Here is a 20161-nt window from a genome sequence, read left to right as displayed (position 1 = left end):
TTGAATATTTGGCTCGAACAAAGGGAGTCTTTGGGTGTGGGCGGGAGCTAGGCAAGGCGGAGGAGAAGGTTGGTATGCATTGTGCAGGGGATTTATAGAGAAGGGTTCGGTATGGGGACGTAATTTTGGAGCGGGCTTTATCACAAACAGTGCGCACATCATCACACGCCCTTCAGCCATTTTGACTGCACACAAGCGCGGCGCTTTTTTTTTCCCACAATCACGATAAACACTGTTGACAGATGAGGGTCAGACATGTTTTTTTGACAAACAGCGCAGGGAAGTCGTACGTGCCGGGAAAGAGGTATTTGATGCTTTTTCAAACGTGTTTACGTCTGGAGTATATACGACCCCCGACCAGCAGCCCTCGGGCCCGGCTCAGCACTCGGCTTCTTATCTCCCCCTCAGAAGCTTCGCTGAATATGAATAAACGTTTTAAGAAAAAGACGAAAATGCCCCCTCCCAAAATAAAATTAGATGAGGGAAAATTGAAGGGGGTGGGTATGAAGTGGGGACCCGGAAAAGTGACAAAATGTCTCCTCCTGTCACACCTGAACGAGATACAAATGGCTGGAAGGAGTTGATTGGTCGACTCGCCAAACAGGTGGAAATAAGCATAGCTGACAAAGAATCATTTGGATTCATTGCTTTCTTTGTGCAGCCATGTTGTTTGCATTTTGTCTTGGCCGCTCGCTCATCAGCCTCGATGAGTCAGTGCAAGCGCCTGCTCCAACTGTCTTCTTTTTTTTTTTTTTTTTTGAGGAAATCTTCCAAGAGTGAGAAACATCTCGCTATGTCTTCAGTCAGTTTGCCGCACAAACGAGATGGATCCCGCGCTCCGATTTGCTTATTAAAACGTTGCTCCCTTGCCAACCAAGAACATAAAAGTCTCCAGTGTCATTTGCGTTTATGCGACGACTCCTTGGTTTTTTTGGTGCGTGTTTGATCACGACATGGCGACAGCAACCCCCCCCCCCACCCCCTAACGTCGGGGAGCGAAAGTGGGTCAGATGTTTTTTCAAGTGAGAGCGCAAACCTCTGCCAAAACCTTCCGTGGAGGCGGCAGGTCTATCTGACATGCTTCCTAGACAGGCCGAAAACAATTTCTTCAATTTTTCTCCCCGTATCTTAGGATTTTTGAGAATTTTCTACTTACCCACCAAATCCTGTTGCTATGAGAAACTGAATTTTCCCCCAAATTCCACAGGCGGGCTGAAGGCACCTTATCGTTGACTGTAACATAAGAGACGGGGGAAGCGGCGCATGAAAGCGGTCACGGACAGAATACGTACACACAAATATATCGGGGCCCGGGCCCAATTATTTTGCTCTGATAACTGTGTCAGTGTATCAGCACCACACTGTAAAGCCTGCGGGACATTGAAGTCAAGCGCTCTACAGTCTTACTCATGCATGCGAGGCCACAATCACATTAGCGCAATCAAGCTAAAAATATGATGGAACTTTTCATACACGTGTGACCCAGACTTGAAACATACAATATTCAAGACTTTGTAGTACAGACTTGCACGTTTTGTAACACTTAACTCTGCTCCGCTAATGCTAACCTTAACCCTACGTTTGACCTCTCCTCTAAGCTAGCACAATTAACTTGCCCCCAAAAAAATTTTACTGTCTGGTGTAAATCTGAAAATGAAGCCCCTTAAAAGGAGCAAGGTGCCTTGCGAGGTGAAGAGCACCCCATTAAAAAAAGAAAAAGGGTCGGAACGGCGTAATGGCATCGCTAGGGCATTTATCACCGGCGCCGTGCCGGATGAACGAGTCGGGTCGCCTTGTATTCAGGAGAGCGTCGGTTCCGTACTATTGTCGAGAAAATTGCCCACAAGGAAAAAACTGTAGCGCTAATAGCGCTAATTTGAAGAACTGCTATTTGTTAGTCATTAAAGACAACACTGATGCCTTTGTTCCTGGCGCTAAAAATACCCCCCAAAATAAATACATAAATGCAAAATGACTCCTTGCATTGATTACGCTGACGGTAAGAAGGACGGCGGTGACCCACTTTGTATCACCTTTCCTCGCTTAGGGAACGACGAGCGGGAAGTAAAATGAGACCTACGGAATTAGCTTATGTTCAAACGAGTGATGGGGGGCACAAAATAACCTGTGCGCCTAAAATGATTGTTGCCGTATGCTCACAGCACACACACACACACCCATGCGTCACGGCGAGGCTGTCTGACCTCATCTTCAGGCCTCCGTCCTGCACACCATCTGCCCCGTCGGCTCTTTGCTTCCCAGCCGTGAATGCACACACATTCACACTGTGTTTGTGCACACATGCAGAAATAAAATCTGTGAAATCTGTATGCACGGAGCAGCAAAAATCCACCCGACTGACTGATGTCACGGGCCAAACAATGACACACATCCGAGGGGATGCAGCCGGAGTGCACACATGAAGGATTGCTAGATCCACATGGAGCCCGAATTAAGAAGTCGTTTTATTTTATTCAACGTTATTATTATTGTCACACATCAATACAGATAGAAAACGTAGCCCATAAAAAAAAAGGCTGAAGCGATCAAGAACAGCAGTCATAATAATATGAAGGAAGTCGGTTTTTTTTTTAAACACTTAAAAATGGGCCATGTGATACTCAAAAGGACTAAAAAATGCAGCAATGGCTTGTTAAATAAGGTAAGCGTGACACATACACACACACGCACACACTACGCAATAGTGAGGCACTCGCACCAGAATTTAGTAGGAAATTGTACACAAAGGTAAGCTAAACACAACAAAATGCTAAATTGATTTTTAAATCTATATTGTTACATGATGTCTTAAGGAATTTGGGACTAAGTTCTATTCATTTCTTACAAATAATTTAATTGCAAAAAAATAATAAATAAATGACCAAATTTTGTTTTGTTTTCTGCTATGTGCAATTTTTGTGCAAAATCCTACCAAAAAAAATTCTGGTGAAAGGAGGCTCGCGTGTAGCGCCACACAAAATGCATTCCATTCGTACCCGTTTGTACAAAATAGCGTCAGGGAATTGTTAAAAAAAGGTTTTGTGTCCGTGTTCATGAAAATATCCAAAAATATAAAGCACTTATTGACGGATGTTGGATGTAACAACTTGCACTAAAAAGTTAATTTCATACAACAAAGTTGAAACGCAAAGAATGGACGTTGAGCGGCAAGCTGATTTATCATTATTTTCAAGACGATAAATTAGCGCAATGTACAGGTAATATTTATTTTAAACAAATAATGTAAATTATTTCCACTTTAGTTTGCATTAATTTGGCTTTACATTGTGTGTGTTTTTTTTTAGCACTACTTTCCCACAAAAGCAGCATATAGATAATGCTAATGGTTTTATGGTATAGCTACAATGGTCAAATTTTGATGTGATTAAAAAAGAAGTCAGATGTTTGGTGTGATGAGTTTGGCATCTGGACAAATACCCAATGAACTGGATTTATCCAGACTATTTGGCCCTGATCAATAAAAATGACACAAGTTTGTTGTGGTTTTTCTCCCCAGTCCAGAGACCTGAATGACGCTTGTCACAATAAGCGTGTTGACTGACGTTGTGCTCACATGTGAAGTTCTGGAGTTTATGTTCTAGGTTAAGGTTAGGAGATCAGGATTGGCAGGTAAGGTTTGCTATTGGATGATGAGAACTGGTTTGCGTTTATGGGACGGTTTTAAGGATTAGAGTCGAGTGTTCAGGTTAGGATTCTCGGTTTAAGGTTTAGGATTGGGTCATGTTTAGGGTAGCATCTACGGTTAAGGTTTTGAAAGGTTAGGGATTGTTCTGTCTGAACCAATCATGAAGTCTGAACGCATCCCTGAAAGTCTCAAAGACTCGAGTCGAAGCTAGTCGGCTGCATCTAGTGAACAAGCCGTTCCGGGACACCTGGATCGGGTGCAGCTTTCTTCCTTCCACGGATCAAACGTCATTGTTTGAGTGAGACGATTCCCCAGAAGGATTCGGGCTCGGAAGTTAAAAGATCCACAGCAAAAAGTCGTTAGTGGAGTAAACAAAAGCCGGCAGCCGGCAAGCAGCTGCAGTCATCTTTAGGAAGGCTGGCGTTGCCCGCGGTTGTTTTGTTTTCCGCGTCCTTCGTCGCCCTCTCGGAGGAAAGCAGATTGAGCAAATCTGAGGCCTTTTGGTGTGCTATCTCCTTCTTCAGCTGCAGACGCTTTTCCCTCCCTGGCGGCGACCGGGTGGGAATTCTTGTGTTTGATCTGCTTTCTCTTCTCCTGACAGCTGACAGACGGAATAACATGGGATAGGTTTAGTTGAAGCGTTGCCGCGGATTTAGATTGCAGATGCCATCCTGGAATGGAAGTCCTTTAAAAAAATTTGTCAACACCCTTCATAATCCAACTTGTCCTTTACGGAGTCTTTGAAAGATGGGCTGTCCGAAGTAGCAGCGGTCCCCAACCATTTGGTACCGGGCTGATTGGAAAAAAGAAAATAGAAGATAACCCTAATCCTGTACCCTAACCTTTATGAATCGTGATTTTCTGCAATGCTGAAGATTGGATCTAAGTAACACACGCAGTGTTAGTATATTAAGATAGAACCGGCTAATTGGTTGTAGTTATCATGCCGATCTGTCCAAATATTTCTTTACGTGAAACGCAAAACAGGTTCAGGGCCACTGCACTATAGCATCCGCTCGTTCTGCAGGGCCTTGTAGTAGTGCTCCTGCTCAGCGTGACTACGAGCTGACACGGATGGTCGGCGGGGCAGCGTGGACGAGCGGGACAGCATGTGGTCGTCCGCCAGCAGGTCGGGGTGCGGCGGTGGGGGGAGCATGGCCGAGCACAAGGGGTGGGGAGGGGGAGGCGGCGGCATGGAGGAGGCCGGGAGTGGAGGAGGGGGTAAGGGGGAGGATGAAGGCTGCGGGGACACCTGAGAAGGCGGGTGAGACAGGAGGGATGTGTGAGGGGGCGGTGGCGGGAGATGGGGTGATGACAGCTGGGGTGGGGGAGGCAGAGAGGGGGAGTGGTGCGGCGGGGGCGGGAGCTCCGGAGTTTCCAGCGACTCCTTTTTGACCGGGAGCGTCCGGTAGTCGCGGTACAGTGGGGCGCTGTCCTGCCCTCGCAGCACACCTCGGTGCTTGTCCAACGCGGCTGCGTCGCCGGCCATCAGGTTGCCGCTGATGGTGTTCCGCCATTCCCACGGCTTCCCGTTGGAGGCTGTCACGCGCACCACCGGGTGGTGGGGGGCGTGGGCGTCGATGGTGACGATGCTGCCGCTGCCAGCGATGCTGCCCGGGTTGCTGCCCGTGCAGCTGTCCCGGTCGGAAGGGATCCGGTAGTAAGGCGACTCGGAGCAGTTGGAGCCACCGCCGGAAGAAGAGCCGCCCCCTTCTAGGGGACCGCCTCCGTGGTTCTGCTGTTTGGACATGGCCATCACCTGCAAGGGGCAAGCAAAGGTCAGCCAGGAGAACTCTTTGCAGTACTCGTGTCGCTCATACTACCAGAGACAGAGATGATTCTGACCTGATTCAGATTTTGTAACTGGACCTTACCTGAGTGACTCTTGTCTGAGCAGGGTGAGTGTTGGGCACCCTGGGTGTGGACACGGCAATGGGCCCCACGCTGGGCTCCTTTGCGGCACTTCTCTCTGCCTCGGTGAGCGACAGCCACTTGGCGCGGGTCTTGGCGCTTTTGGGGGAGACGGGCGGCGGACGCGTGGCTTCCTCTGGGATGTGGACCAGCGGAGGAGACACAACCATCCTAGCCCCGGTGGGCGTGGCCGTGCCTTTGCTGGCTTGCACTTTAGGGTAGAGGGAAGACGGCACCCCCTGGTCGCCACCCTCATCTTTGGCATCTGCCTCTTCAGCCCCGTCCTCGCCCTCATCTTCATCCCGGGAGCTTTGACTCCTCAGCTCCAGAGAGCGCTGCTTCCACTCCGTCACCAGCTGTCGGGATCTTTGGGGGTCCAGGGGTACGTGGAAGGTCATATGGCGTTGCGAGGAGGGCAGCTCGTCGGAGGGCGAGATGGGGCTGCTTCCGTTGGCCACCCGGGGCAGAGTGTTGCTGAACGTCACCATGGTCTCCTTGCCCATGGGCCCGCGGGTGGCCAGGAGTTCCACGTCGGCACTGGCTCGCTTGAGGGAAGCCAGGGAGGCTTTCTCCCGCCTCACTTTGCTGCGCGCCCCGGAACCCATGGCCACGGCCAGCTCCTCGCGACTCTCCGACACCCGCGGCGTCTTCCTGTAGAGGGAGTCGTGACTGCGCTGATTCAGCACCCTCAGGGTGTCCTTGTGGGCCGCCCCCGACATTTTGGGGTGAGGTGTGGCGTCTTCTTCGGACGCTTTGAAGTTTGCCACCGCGTACACGGCCTGGAGGGAGACGGGCACGCCATCAGGGGAAAGGTCTGATTTCATACCGAAGAATGATTAAAACTATTGGGTTACGGGGCAGCTCCAATAGAGCCCTATGAAATCTGCCTAGCAACACAAACCCGAACAATTCTATTCCTTTTTTTATTATATCATTCCTTTCATAAAAAGCAGATGTCACTGACATTTAATTTTCCCATAACAGGAAGTGAAAAGATCCTCCGCCTTAAAAAGTGAAGGACAAGCGGGAAAATCTACAACAACACTCCTTTTCTTCTTGGTCCCTTTCTCCTCCCTAAACTCGAGTGTGAAATTGCTGCGGCGAATTCTTATCCGATTACTGCTCCTCTCTCTGTCGTTCCCGTAATAAGGAAGGCTAAAAATAGCACGCCGGGAGAGAAAAAGTAAGAGGAGGTGACAAATAAAAGAGTTTGTGTTGGCGCGCACAATAGGACCAAAAACAGCTAAAGCGCATTATTTAAAGAGGCGGCATCCTCCTACTTGTGCCTAATGATGGCTACAGAGGAAAGAGACCAACACAAAGTTGCTCTTGATTTTTCTATCATCAATATTATTTTCTTTATCATCATTAGTACTATTTGATTGTTATTTTCCGCAGCGACTGACCAGGTAGACGCCGATGCCGGCTCCGATCAGGTAGCCCACGTAGACGTCGATGGGGTGGCTCCGGTGCTGGGTGATCTGCGTCAGGCCGGCCAGGCCCGCCGCCATGCAGAAGGCGAACACCAGCAACGGCTTGAGCAACTTGGTGGTGGCGCCGATGCTGGCGTTGAAGTACATCTGAGGGCACACGTGTGGCGACAAAACTGAGACGCATGACATTGCGTGTTAAAATGATTCAGCCATCTTGAAAATAAGCGTTTCGCATTGTTCCGACAGTTTGTGAATCTCCGCTTGGATGCACATGATTTGCTGACTGAAAGAATGCCGACTCTGCAGACACTTCCAGATGCTTTGTCGGCACTTTTGCAACACAGCAGACACGGGAAAATATTTGTGCCTTCCTGAATGACACAACTTTGATTCCTCACATAAAAGAAATCAAGAAACCTAGACGGGGGTGTAAAAAAAATCCACTTACAGAAATATATACGGCGGCAAAGCCAGAAAGTGTTGCATGCTGGGATGGGAATGTTTTCCTGCAAGGGAGAAAAAACAGATCACAGTCAATAAATAGAAAAAAAACAGGATGTACAACACAATTGGGGGATTGTTGGATGAGGCGCATTTTCAGCAGGATTAGCATTAGCCGCATTAGCCATAATCTCCATTGTTGTGCACGAAAAGGTAGCGATGGCTTATTGTGAGAAGGACTAATATTTTGCATATTAGCTCAGTATTAGAATTGTAGTGCTTCTGGTCCTACCTGGCCGACATGATGGCGTACTGGTCTTTGCCCATGCAGATATCCTGCGTGACGTAGGCGTTGTTGTCACAGGCCACGCCCGGCACCGTGTAATTGGGCTGGCAGACGGTAAGGAAGAAGGGGGCATGGTAGCCGGTAGCCAACTGGATGACATCCGTCACCAGCGCCGTTGCTAGGAGACCGAATACGTGAACACCTGAGCAAAGGGAGAGAGGGGGCATCAAGGTCATCGCTGACTTTCAAAGTGCTTGAGTAAAAAAAAAAAAAAAAAAACATGGAAAAATGGCGATTCTTTTTGTCACTTGAAGGCACAGAAAAAAGCAAACTGATAAAAAGCAATTCCATTTGCACTCCAGAGCATCAAAGTTGGCCTCCGGATATTTATCCTCATATCACGCCGCTTAAGCATTTGGTCATCCTTCGTTTAACACCGCTAATTAGTTCATTAACGGACTACCAAAAACAGGTTAGGTGAACCTCCCTTGACTTTTGATCATTTCTGATGATTTTTTTGGGTTAATCAAAATAAATAATAATAATAATAATAATAATAAAATTAGATAAAATAAAGGCAAAAAAGAAAAAAAACTTGAATAAAGAAAAATATAATACATAAGAAATACAAATATGAATTAAAAATGCAAAGAAATTAAAATAGGTGTGTTACTGACCCACGAAGCGCACGGTCCTGCGCAAGAAGGAGTTGAAGCTGCATCCGCCGGCGTTAATACTGCCCTCCGTCTTGGGGCAGCCCTTGAGTTTGGATTGCATGCAGTACATGAGGCCCTCCCCCATCATGATCTGCGGACAGCCAGGAAAGCCAGGAAATTAAAAAGAAAAAAAAAAGAGCCAACGTGCATTTCTTTTGAATTCAAAACTAGGCCTGAACACTATTGATGTTGCTGATCGCTTCTAGTCAAAGTGATGGATGACTTTGCTGCTTCTCTCCATGCTGCTGATAGATTAACATTGTGTGTGTGTGTGTGTGTGTGTGTGTATTGACTGAGGAGGCCTGGAGTGTGTGCAAAAGTGTTCATTTAGCAATGCCGTCTATTGATTACGTATTTCTTGTAGAGGAGATTGAATTGTTGTCGTCATTAGCGGTTGCAGTGTTGTTGTTCTGCTTCTGCTTCCACTTTCCAAAGGGTTGTTAGCATGCTAGCATAGCTTCACGTAAAATGGGAAAAATAACGCAAAACTGAAGCAAACCCATCAGCAAGTTTAAAACCAAAAATTACCGATGCGGCAGGTCCAGCGAAAGCCAAGCTGAGCAGCATGAGCAACGGGATGAGCTCGTCGCCCGTCTCCACGTAGGGCATGGAGAGGTCACGGTCGTGGCAGCGGAAGCCCATCACGGCGGGGGTCAACACGTCGGTCAGCTCCAGGAAGTACAGCGACACCAACGACGACAATACGATGGGGAGCTGCGCAAGTCCAAATCGTTTCTTACAATAATGGAAGCACGAGCTCGTGTTGGCCATTCCGGGCTGTTCTTGACGTTACCTCCACAAAGTAAAAACACGGCAGCAGCGTCATGCTGTCTTTGGGGGGCTTCTTCTTGGTTCGGTTTTTGGGGGACGTCATCTTGGAGTGGGACCACTCGCAAGCTGCTAGAAGAAATGTTAGCCAACATGTGAACGGTTGCGTTTTGAGGCTGCGGGCCATCACATGACCTCAAGCGGGAATCGTAGCCAAAGGTTCACATGGAACATCAAACACGGTGAAATATTTACAAACACACACGCACGCCGGGGAGTGATCTCAATTTCTACTTCCTTCCTTCTGTCCACTGAGCAACATATCAGCTAGAAGAGGATGCCGGGATGGTTGGATGGATGGACGGTCTCCAGTGTGGTGGAAAAGCTGCTTAGTAGGAGCCAAGCCTCCCCCGCACCCCCCACCCAGTCTCATCTCAGTGACCGGCTCCCCCTCATACACACACTTAAACCTGTCCCCCTTTAAATCACATCACACACAATGTCCCTTGGCTGCAGAGGAGAGGCGGCTTGTTTATCTCCCAAAACAGGTTTTGTTTCTCTGAGGCTCTTTGCATGCATGTGACAGCAAAATGTCGGCCGGCGTGTGCGCTTCCCATAAGACTTTAACCTTGTGTGTGTCTGCGTGTGGATGGAGTGACAGTATGTCAGTGTGACAGACAGCCCAAAAGACCACCAACATGGGTGGGGGTGCTTTTATTTTCAAGGCTGACAGCAGAAGAATAGTATGCAAAAAAAAGTCCTCGGAGCTGCAGTTCCCTGCGGAACGCCACAATGGCATGGAAACAGGAGCTCAGAAGACAATTTTCTTTTCCACGTAATTGAAAGTTGTTTGATATTTTTAGCACACGATCTGTCCTGTTGGCTCAGTTTGCAGGAAAGTTGAATTTTAAGGAAGAGCCTTCAACCGCGCTGTTTCTAAGCTACATCAACAATGTTCACGGGTCTTTTTGACCCGCTGCATGTCAAGATATCGCTGTGGCTTGCAGAAAGAGATGTATATAATCACAATGCAAATTATGTTTTCAAAATGAGACCAGCTGAGCAAATGTAATCCTGCTTTTCTAAAATATATTTACAACTTTAAACGGGTCATTTCGACCCGCAACATAATGACTAAAAGGACAATTGTGAAGATTACAATGGAAGGCGAGCTAATGAAGGGCATCATGCAACTTGCCAATGAGCTCATCAATTATGGAAATGTATACACACGTGCACACACACACACACGCACGCACAGACGCTCACCTCTATCCCGGGGGCTCCGTGAATTCACCGAGTCCCGTCTCCCCCTTCCCCCCCGGCGTGCTCTGGCGTGCTGCTCCAGTTTGGCGGCTCTCTGCCCGTCCGTCCCTTTAATCCGTGTCCATGTCCCCCTACAAAAAATGCCAAATCCCAGTTGAGGTGGATGCTGAATTGGGATCAACGTTGGCCGGAATGCTGGAAAAGGATGCTGATGGCCCCCAAAATGTGCTCCGATTGTGGAGTGAAATCTTCACGTGCTTCCACCGTGGTGGTGGTGGTGGTGGTGCAGGCTGGGGGGGTGGGGCTCCCGATCCTCCCCTTCTTCTCTTATTATCATCCAGCGGTCCTCACGATATTCCTGAGAATTCCAAATCACAGGGTTATAAAAAATAAGAATTCAAGAAGGAATCTTCATCTTAGCTTTTTTACCAGCGAGCACTCCAGTGTCAGTTTTATTCGGGTACGCAGTCACAAAGGCAGGAACGAGATGGGGGGGCAGGAGACAGGGAGCGGGGGGTGCAAGGGGGAGGAGAGAATGGTGTGCTGATGGTGGGGGGAGGAGACAGTCTGCTCCACACTTCTTCTCCTTCCATGAGACAAAAAAAAGGGAGGGAGGTACAAGCGTGGGATGAAGAGGAGGATGAAGACACGCTCTCATCAATAGAAGCAATGCACATGCGTGTGTGTGTGTTGTCGGTACCTGAAGGGCGTGTCCACGTGCACCACAGGGAAAACGTGGACCCCCCTTTTCTGCAGGAGTCATCAGGAACGGTGATGTTAACGACAAATCTGCTAGTTTTGGGCTCTGGTAGGACTTTTATATTCCATACAGAGCAGCGATTTAATTAAAAATGCGTAGAAGAGCAAGAAAGGAAAAACGGCGTCGATACCAGAAGGATGGATGATCTATAGCAAACATAAAATAGAAAACTGGTATGGATCTGCTCGTTTAAAAATGAAATCCACATGGTTAGTGCATCAGTGTTACAACTGGAGTTTGTGACACATTCCTACACACACCGCCAGACGGGATGCTAATATCTGCACATTCCCAAGTGCTTCAAGACACTACTCCAAAAAAAAAAGCACCCCGCGCTCTGAATGGGGGCGCCACATTTATCCTGCCTGTGGTTGCCAGGGAGTTTCTCTGAGAAGAGGCGGGGGTGGGATGGGGGGTCATGAGGTCTCCAAACACCCTTGCAGCCCCCACCTTAGCAAATACACATGGGCAGGACATCCAATAAGAGCCTCTGCGTGGTCACAGCTGGTCAGAGCTAATAAACTCATCACCGCTGTTTATGAAGGCAACATATGAGACGCGGGGGTGCTCCTGAATGCCAATCAAAAGTAAGATTTGCCTTGGTAAAGGCAGATACATATAAATAAAACATATCTAGTTGCCAGAGCCGCCCGCTTTCCCATTGAGCCAATTTCAAGAGTAATTGGTTGTGGATGTGGGTTCCGCCGGAGGGGGAGCTGCTGTACATTGGGGGATTCATAATTTTGATTAAAATTACTCTCGACTGCGGCTCACACATCCAGCTTCCTAATGTAAGCGTTTTCAGGGAATTAGCATGAAACTTAGGAAATTCATGACAATTAATATTAGTTTCGTCTCAATCAATCTAAGAAAAAAAGATCACACACACTTCACAGAGACATGCTGCAATTTTGTGAGTGTGTAACAAACATTTTGCAATTGCCCTTGTGCAGGGCCACCCAACACACTCACAAAGTCCCCACATTGTTTGTCACATGACAACAAGCACAACACAACAGGGACGAGGGGCCAATGGGCCGTATCGGCGAATAATCATCTGCACTTTAAATGTAAAGTAGGACACTAAATCACACACAAGCTTGCCCGATGCACAGCACACACACTCAGGTCCCCAATTACTGCACAATTGCTACGATGAGCAGGTTAAGAAAACACACATTGCTTGGGCGACACCTGGTGGTAAAAAGCTGCCATTACAACATCATGCTAATGCTAATGCTAAACATTTTAGGTTGCCAGACTTGAGGTCCTCACACCAGTGTAGATGTCGCCAACATTTGTTTTCAAACAATGAGGAAATTTAATTCACAAAAACACACACACTGAGAATGTAAATTAACCTTTGCCCTCTCATTGCCGTAAATACCTGAAGACAAACCTGTTAGGCTATTTCTTGCAATTTGTGTGTTGGTCCCCACGCCGCATGAATGTGTAAACGTTTGTCCTCATTAGGTGATGAATATGCAAGACACACATACAACAAAAAACAGACATAGGACACTTTCAAAATGGCGTCTGCATTGCGTGGTATCACGGGGACACGAATTGCGGTCACGTCCTTCGGTAGAATTCCACTGAGCATCGCACAGATGTTGCGGATACAAAGTCGAAAACTCAAAAGTGAGATAGCGGGCACCTTTCGTATGTATATAAATGTTTATTTCAAAACATGGAATGGTCCATATCATAAAATCTCTATAAATGTGGTTACAATTTGTCTATAAGTGGATGGATGAAACGTATTTCGCGTCAACGTTTTAGTACGGAGCGCTTTTGTCGTAAAGTGTAAAATATATTCTCGTCCTTGTCAGTTACGAGCTGCACCACTTTGAAAAGCCTTGGAGTGATGTCCTCGGATCCAAACGTGGAAGTGGTAGGACTGCAGTGGTATTGCACATGATCAGCAGAAAATGGACTGAAGGAATCCACAAAGGCCTTGTTTTTTTTTCCCCCCTTGAAAAATAGATTGCTTCTCCATTGTCCTCAGTCGCTTTAAAAGGTCTCCATAGCTGCGGGAAGAAGGGCAAGAGCGCCCTCTAGCGGTCAAATGCAGCGCTGAATGACAATACTGTATTACGTTTGACAGCATCGAAACATCTTGACAAATAAAATGTAGAAATGAGTCCGCTGTTAATATTTTTAATGAATCGTGCCTGTCTTCCCGCGGCTATGCACGTTTTCTCCAGCGGAGACGACCTCAACTAATCTCAAGCCCCGCCCCCTGCGTCTGAATGGCTGGATCTTGTCCTGTCCAAAGTGCTGAGAACGCGCGTCAGGCTCGCCTTCTGCCGGTCGAGGCTCAGAGTGTTCCGGGCCGATTGCGCGGCGCCGAGCTGGCCGAACCGACTTCGGTCCAAACTGGCGGAAGAAGCGGCACGCGACTGGCCGGTCCGATCCTCCGCCGGGAGGGGAACCGAACGTAGCTGGGGGGCTCGCCCTCGGTCCAGGCTGTTGATTGTGTTCAGCGGGCCGACGTTCCCGAGCGCGAGGTTCCCGGGAATGACCTGCTGAGGCTGGTTGTTGAGAGTCTGTCCGGTTCTGTCGGGCTGAGGGGCACTGCTTTTGTCTGTGCTGATGGTTTGGACCCGCAGCCGGTCCCGCTCCCGCTCCAGGCTAGTGTCCCGACGTACCGCTCCGCTGCGTTCCCGCTCCAGGCTGGTCTGGATCTCCGCCCTCCTGGCCAGCGCCTCCCTCAGCTGGTTTCGAAAGATCTCGATCTTCTCCTGGAGCTCCTGCAGCTCCCCTTCCCACAGGCTGGTCTGTCCGCCCCTGCCCCCCAAAGGAGAGAGTACCAAACCCGCGGATGCCAGCGCCGAGACGGGCCCTCCGTTGGCTTGGAGGCCCAAATTCCCCAAGCTGGGGAGGCCCAAGCCGCCGAGGCCCAGCCCGGGCCGGCCCACCATGCCGGGGCGTCCCCGCACTGAGGCAGTGTGGGTGCGCAGCCGGTAGCTGTGGAGGGTGTCCAGGTCAAAGTGCACCCGCTTTTCCTTGGGCTCGTGGGACGGCGATGAGGAGCTCCCACTGGAGGCGGGGAGGGATTTGGGGGGGGACGGCGGGGGAGCCTGCTGATGCTGCTTTCTATGCAGGCTGCAGTTGTCTGAGATGCAAGAGGAGGCGCTGGTTGACGACAGGAAGAGTCCAAGTTAGATAGAAGAACCAGATCACAAAAACTGATTGAAGTTTGTATTAAGTTGCAACTTGTTTAAAGAAACCAGGGCTTAGCCGCCATCTTGGAATATTATGTTTTGCGAAGCAAAACTTACCTTTGTTCAAGCCCCGTCAGCTCTTTACCTTCGTCCTCATACGTCGTGTGGAGCGCTCGGTGAATTTTCTGGAAAATGACAAAACAAAAAAAGGAAAAAAAGGAAAATAATCAAAACAAAAGACAATATTAAAGTTTGTCTGACCTTGCAGCGCTGACGGATTTGTTGATTTATTGCGACCGCCTCGCTACGCTCACACACAATGACACAAATCTCAAAATCTTTGCTGCATTCATTTGGCTGCCATACGTGCTTGAAATTTGGGACCAGTCAAAATCTCGAGGACAAGTTTGTCTTTGAAGGACTGCTGGAATGATAAATAGCCTCACCAAACCAACATTTCCGATTTCCTGATGTCTCTTTGGGCGAGCAAGTTGAGGGGCTGAATGTTCTGAAAATTCTAAAGGTGGCCAATTACACTGGCGCATAGCGCCAACTACTGGTGAGGAGGAATTTTTCAATGTCTGGTATTGACATCCTTTGCCAATACCTTGAAATAAGTGCACTAAAAAAATTAATTTGGCCTCATAGGAGAAAATTGTCAAGAGAGGCTTAACAATGGAAGACTGATCACTTCATCAGCTCCGAGATGAATCAAGAGATGAATTTATGAAGAGCCATTATTCCGGTCACGCAGCCTTAAATGTGACGACTCAAGACGCCCGCTTTTCATTTACATCACATTACCTAGGGAGATAACTCGAGCTCCAAGACGTGAAGATGCGACGTGGCAGCTTTCCTCCACACGCGCAGGAACAGGCACGGGAGCCTTTCACTTGAGACATCAGATGTGATGCTTTGATATTTGAGCAGATTATGGGATGCTTGCTGCAGGCTGCCCTGAGGGGTTGCCCTTTTTTGGGGGGTGGGGGGGGGGCAAGAAGCCTTGATGTTCTTGTTACTGCTAAATTACTAATAATAACTCCAACCTACAGCCAAAGGCTTCTCATTAAATGGCGGGGCATGCGTGACTTTTACAAGCCGATCTCCATTTTGTTGATTTTGTGGCTGTGGCGTACCACCATAGCACTTATATAAGAAAATATATCATCGGTAAAAAAGATTAGACACCAAGAAAATAAAGAAAATAATTATTACATTTAAAACAAATCTCATCAAGAATATGCCAATTATCATTCCATCAATGACAGATCATCAATCAGAGAAAATATAAGTTGCAATGCCAAATTTATAACAGTAGAGGGCGCATGTTACCTTAAAGAATAACTGCAGAGGCTGATGTACTTGCACAAGTGTGTGTGTGCGTACTCACCTGGCTGGTGTGGAGCCAGTACTGCAGCGTGTGTCTGTTCCGGAGGCGCGGGATGACCAGGTGATAAAAGGTGTGCTCGCCCGCCAAGGTCAGCAAGGCGCCGCCCACCCCCATGCACAGCAGCACAAACAGGCCCGAGAAGTGCTGGATGCCCATCTGGAGCGTCTGGAGGGAGCATTTAAGGTTGGTCTTGACTTGGTCGAACTTCAAGCGCACACACACACACCTGCTCGCCTTGTGTGACATCTTTATGGGTCGGCGGCATCTTCTAAAGTGCCCTCATCAGGTTCCCGTCACCGAGCTAATAATAATAATATGTGCGACGCCTCTGCCATGCTGGCTGTGCAATTAGCCGCGTGCTGACGCGGACGTTTTCTCAGCCAGGTGCTTAAGGTTTTCTCCATCCAGAGGGCAACGTGGCACTAAATCCCCAAATTGTTACGAAATTAGCCCCAACAACAACCTTCGTCTCCGAAAGGGAGGAGGAGTTGTTCAGTTTTCAAAGTCGAGCGCTGTTTACGTTTCTCATCCAGTGAGATTTGTCGAATCAATGTCGCCAACATTACGACTACTGCGAAACAATATCGGTGCTTTGAATACGCAACAAAATGGAGGAGCGTGACCATGTCATTGTGCGTCAGTGTGTTTGTGTGTGACAGTTAGCTGGCGTCCCAAAGGGAGGATTATTTCGAGACGTGTCGTTTTTAAAACGCAGCGCACGAAGATGACGGCTCAAGTCCGCCATCAGTGCCGCCGTCATCCTGCCCGCTTACCTCAGTGACGGCAAAGACGCGCTTCCCGCAGGGGACCACCTTGTACCATTTGTCGTGCAGCATGTCCATGAAGCCGTCTGACTTGTAGCGGCTGACGAACTCGGACACGTTGCGGGTCAGAGGTGAACCTTGCGGCAGGCCGATGCCGTAGCCTGGAAGAGACGCACGCAAAACAAGATTAAGAGGACTGGATCCCCAATGTTTTGGTCTGGATTCCTTAAAGTCTTGGCTTTGACTTGGTCTCAACTGGCCTTAGTCTTGATTTGGTCTTAATCCCCAACCTGGTCTTGACTCAGTCCCTCAAAGCCTTGGTCTTGATTTTTCAAAACTCAGTCCAAAGACTAAGTCTTGACTCAGTTCCAGCCCCTTCAGGTCCTGGTATCGTCTCAGAAAGTCTGCCTCTAGTCCTCAAAGTATAAATATTGGCCCTGATTTGGTCTGGACTCCTCCTGGTCTTTGCCTGGACTTGTTCTTGCCATGTCACAAAGTGTTTCAGGTCTTTTAACAGTTTGACCTTGGACTTTGCTCTCCTGTGTTCTCCTTTGCTCATTATAGTCATGCAACAGTGACCTAAGACTTTTGCACAACACAGCGGGAGCGAATTATTCAGCCTTGGTGGAGGTCAACTGTTGTCTGACGTGTGTCCAGCGATTCTCTGGCAGCGCGTGACAGCCATGTGGATGGAGGCCCGCTGTGGTGGTTCCCGTGAAACAAAAGCGGTCAGTCGGGCGGCCTCAATTAGCTAAAGGGCAGATGCTCTCTGAAATAAGATTTATTGGCTCGCGAGCTTCAGCCGGAATCCAAATCGAGCACTTTGCAAGCAAGTGTGTTGAGTCCACGCGCGCGAGCGCACACACTCGGGAGGTCAGTACACCACGGTGGCCTTTTCTGTAAGCATGCAAACCTGCCAGTGCTAAGCTTTGCCGCCATTTTGTTTTTCCGCTATACTACTACACTGAAGACAATCTGTAAGTGGTAATAAAGATGGTGCTTTTTGGAGCCCCGCCCACTTTTTCGGATTCAAACAAGTGCGGAATGACCTTTTGGCGATGGTTCAATGATGAACGGCTATGACGGATGACATCTGGCGTCAACCTGTGTGAGCTACACCAGATAAAATATTAAATAATTAACAGCTGTCTGCTGGCTGGGAACACGTTTTGCCAGCTTGTTGTCTTCCAGCGTCCTCTGCTTGCATCTTAAGTCTGATGTTCATCTTCATCATTCCCTGGCTTTCTTTTTTTTTCCCTTCTCCTGGCGCTCTTATCTCCCGCTCGCTTCGTCTGGTGGCGTCTCCTCCTCCCGCGTCGCCGTAATCGCCGTCAGCCTCGGCGCGGCCATTAATTGAACAAATGATGGAACGCGAGCGAGACGCAACTTCTCGTTCCTTATGGAGCATAAAAGCCGCATAAATGTCCCTTAAGACTCATCAGTGGCCTCACTAACGGGGGAAGAACACGTGTCAAATTATAAGGAACACCTCTCAGACTGACGCAGTCATTTCTTGTTGGATCGTGTCCATGTTTACGTCATGTCGACTAATCGGCTCCATCAAATGGTGCAGCTGTCCCTAATGAAATGTCTCGCAGCGGCCGGCAAAGACAGCCGTTCGTAAAGGAGGCCGCCGTTGCGCTTCTGCTCACGTCGCCGACAGCTTATCAATGACGCCCAAGTATCAGGAAGCACTTAAAAGGAAGGCGCTGACGGCCAGACAGCGCCATTCATTTTTTTTTATCTCCAAACGGGGCGTGGCGATGATTTATTGCGACTATCAACGTGCAGAGCAACATCGCCGCCATACTTCTTCATATCATCTTACATGATCTCATAATTGTTTTGGGAACGGGGACTGTATCGCTCGGCTGGTTCTTACGCGGCCCTTTTTTAAAGTCAGACTCCAGCTGAGCAACCTTCACGTGAACATCAGCAGACAACTAAACACCGAAGATTGTTTTCCTGATGCATCCTACATTCAAACTTTCCAAAGTAGTTACCGGAAGGCCAAATTGCATTTTATTCAACTTTTAAAAGTCGTCAGTGGACGAGACGTGAGCGGCCTGATCAACAGCGGCCCCTAAAAAAACAACAAGGGCCACGATGGTCTGCTTGTTGCAACATAATTAATGGGCCTGTTGGCAGCCTAGCAGAGGGTGGGGGGTGGGGGGGGGGGGGGGGGGGGGGCTCGAGGAGCGATAGTCCGCCGTCTTTGAGCAGCAAGCACGAATCATAGCATTAATTCCGGCCGTGTCGTCACCTTCCGAGCTCTCGCTTCTCCTGCTCCAGGTGAAGGTTTGTCTTGATTAGGCGACTCCGCCGGGCGCCTCTTTTATCACTCAAATGAAAGGCGGCCCGCATCTCCAGCGCCTCCGCCAGGTTTGCGCTTTATTGTTCTCTCGCTCGTGTTTACGGTGTAATCCCTGCACCCCCCCCCCTTCCCGTCCTTGTATGCCTTTTTAAGCAGTTAATCAAGTCCAGTGACGGCGCTCGCTCGGAAAAAGCCTTACGCCACGCCGAGACCACATTGTGAAAGCCAACGGGGCTAAAATGGGGCAGTGCTGCCATCTACTGGTGGTTATGCATCACTATAGTTGTTTTCAAATCTGGCGGTCTTCTCTACAGCGTTAAAGTTACAAGCATTTACTTTCCCTGAAAAAAAAAAACCTGAATGACGTCAAGCTACGGCAGAGGATGACCCCTCCTGAAAAGGTCACCCGCTGTTTCATTCTGGACGTTGCAAATGAATAATAGATGATGCCCACGTACTTTTAGCCTGCAGTACAAGTTCATGCGGTGAATCACTACTGCCACTCACGGAGATAACGTACTATTTGATCCTCACCATCCGTGTGTGTGTGTGTGTGTGGTGTGCATACGTCAAAGTGTGTGCTGCTCGACAGAGGTGGCCCGTGGTCATAGAACACGTGTGTGTCGATGAATAATGTGCAGCTCCTGCCCCAACATGGACGCATTACTTATCGTGTGTGTGTGTGTGTGTGTAGGTGTGTGTACTATGCGTGTTGACCCACATTCTTGGAGGCATGCTGTATGTAAGAAATAAATCATCCCTTATAAATCCATATACTGATTGGATAGGAGAACACGTCTTTGCCCTCCAGCCAAATGACTATCCAATTCAAATGTGTGTTGAAAATTACAAAAAAAAATTGAATAAAGAAAAATAAATAAAGATAAAATAATAATAATATATAATAAAATATAAGAAATAATATTATGATAAAATAAAATAAAGAAAAATAATGTTTGCGTTTGGAGCGCACCTTCAATGGCGAACGGCTTGCCCACCGTCAGCAGCTTACAGTCTGCGTCGATGGACACCTCGAAATCTAGCAGGGCTTTGTCCATGATGAAGGCATCCAGACTGGGAGGATCCGTCCTTACACACACATGCAAATCGATTAATTCAAAAAAAAAAAAATCTTCCAATGAGATATTGGAGTGAATCATTCGGCCCACAAAGGCATCATATGAATTTGACATGCGACGTCTCGAAACGCAGCCGGACTAAAACCCTAACTACAAAGCGGACGCCATTAAGTGCATCCTCGTGTAAACACGTAAATCATTTAGCTAAGCTGCCAGCCTC

General features: G+C 48.4%; 2 protein-coding genes across 3 annotated transcripts in view; both read right to left on the bottom strand.

The window, feature by feature from the left end:
* Positions 1-2447: 2447 nt before the first annotated feature.
* plppr3a (phospholipid phosphatase related 3a) lies at positions 2448-11023 on the bottom strand. Of its 2 annotated transcripts, none has more exons than XM_049740741.2 (10): positions 10897-11023; positions 10471-10825; positions 9227-9333; positions 8962-9147; positions 8395-8524; positions 7724-7919; positions 7439-7496; positions 6964-7137; positions 5521-6336; positions 2448-5405 (listed from the first exon to the last, which is right to left on the bottom strand). In XM_049740741.2, exons 3-10 carry the CDS (start codon positions 9305-9307, stop codon positions 4650-4652), a joined length of 2397 nt encoding a protein of 798 aa, XP_049596698.1. In that variant the 5' UTR covers positions 9308-9333; positions 10471-10825; positions 10897-11023; the 3' UTR covers positions 2448-4649. The 2 variants fall into 2 exon arrangements, with proteins under 2 accessions (XP_049596698.1, XP_049596697.1); XM_049740740.2 differs by having other exon boundaries at positions 9227-9330.
* Positions 11024-12885: 1862 nt separating this feature from the next.
* Positions 12886-20161, bottom strand: part of grin3ba (glutamate receptor, ionotropic, N-methyl-D-aspartate 3Ba) — a 44582-nt gene continuing 37306 nt past the window's right edge. The window contains exons 8-12 of the mRNA XM_049740668.2: positions 19836-19951; positions 16558-16709; positions 15785-15949; positions 14512-14579; positions 12886-14365 (exon numbers count right to left, since the gene is read on the bottom strand). Coding sequence (XP_049596625.1) covers positions 13456-14365; positions 14512-14579; positions 15785-15949; positions 16558-16709; positions 19836-19951 — 1411 coding nt within the window. The 3' untranslated portion in view covers positions 12886-13455. The remainder of the gene's footprint in view (positions 14366-14511; positions 14580-15784; positions 15950-16557; positions 16710-19835; positions 19952-20161) is intronic.

Source organism: Syngnathus scovelli, chromosome 14, assembly GCF_024217435.2.
Source record: "Syngnathus scovelli strain Florida chromosome 14, RoL_Ssco_1.2, whole genome shotgun sequence".
NCBI lineage: Eukaryota > Metazoa > Chordata > Actinopteri > Syngnathiformes > Syngnathidae > Syngnathus > Syngnathus scovelli.
Note: the sequence above shows the minus strand (reverse complement) of the source record. Positions and strands in the feature narration are given on the sequence as shown.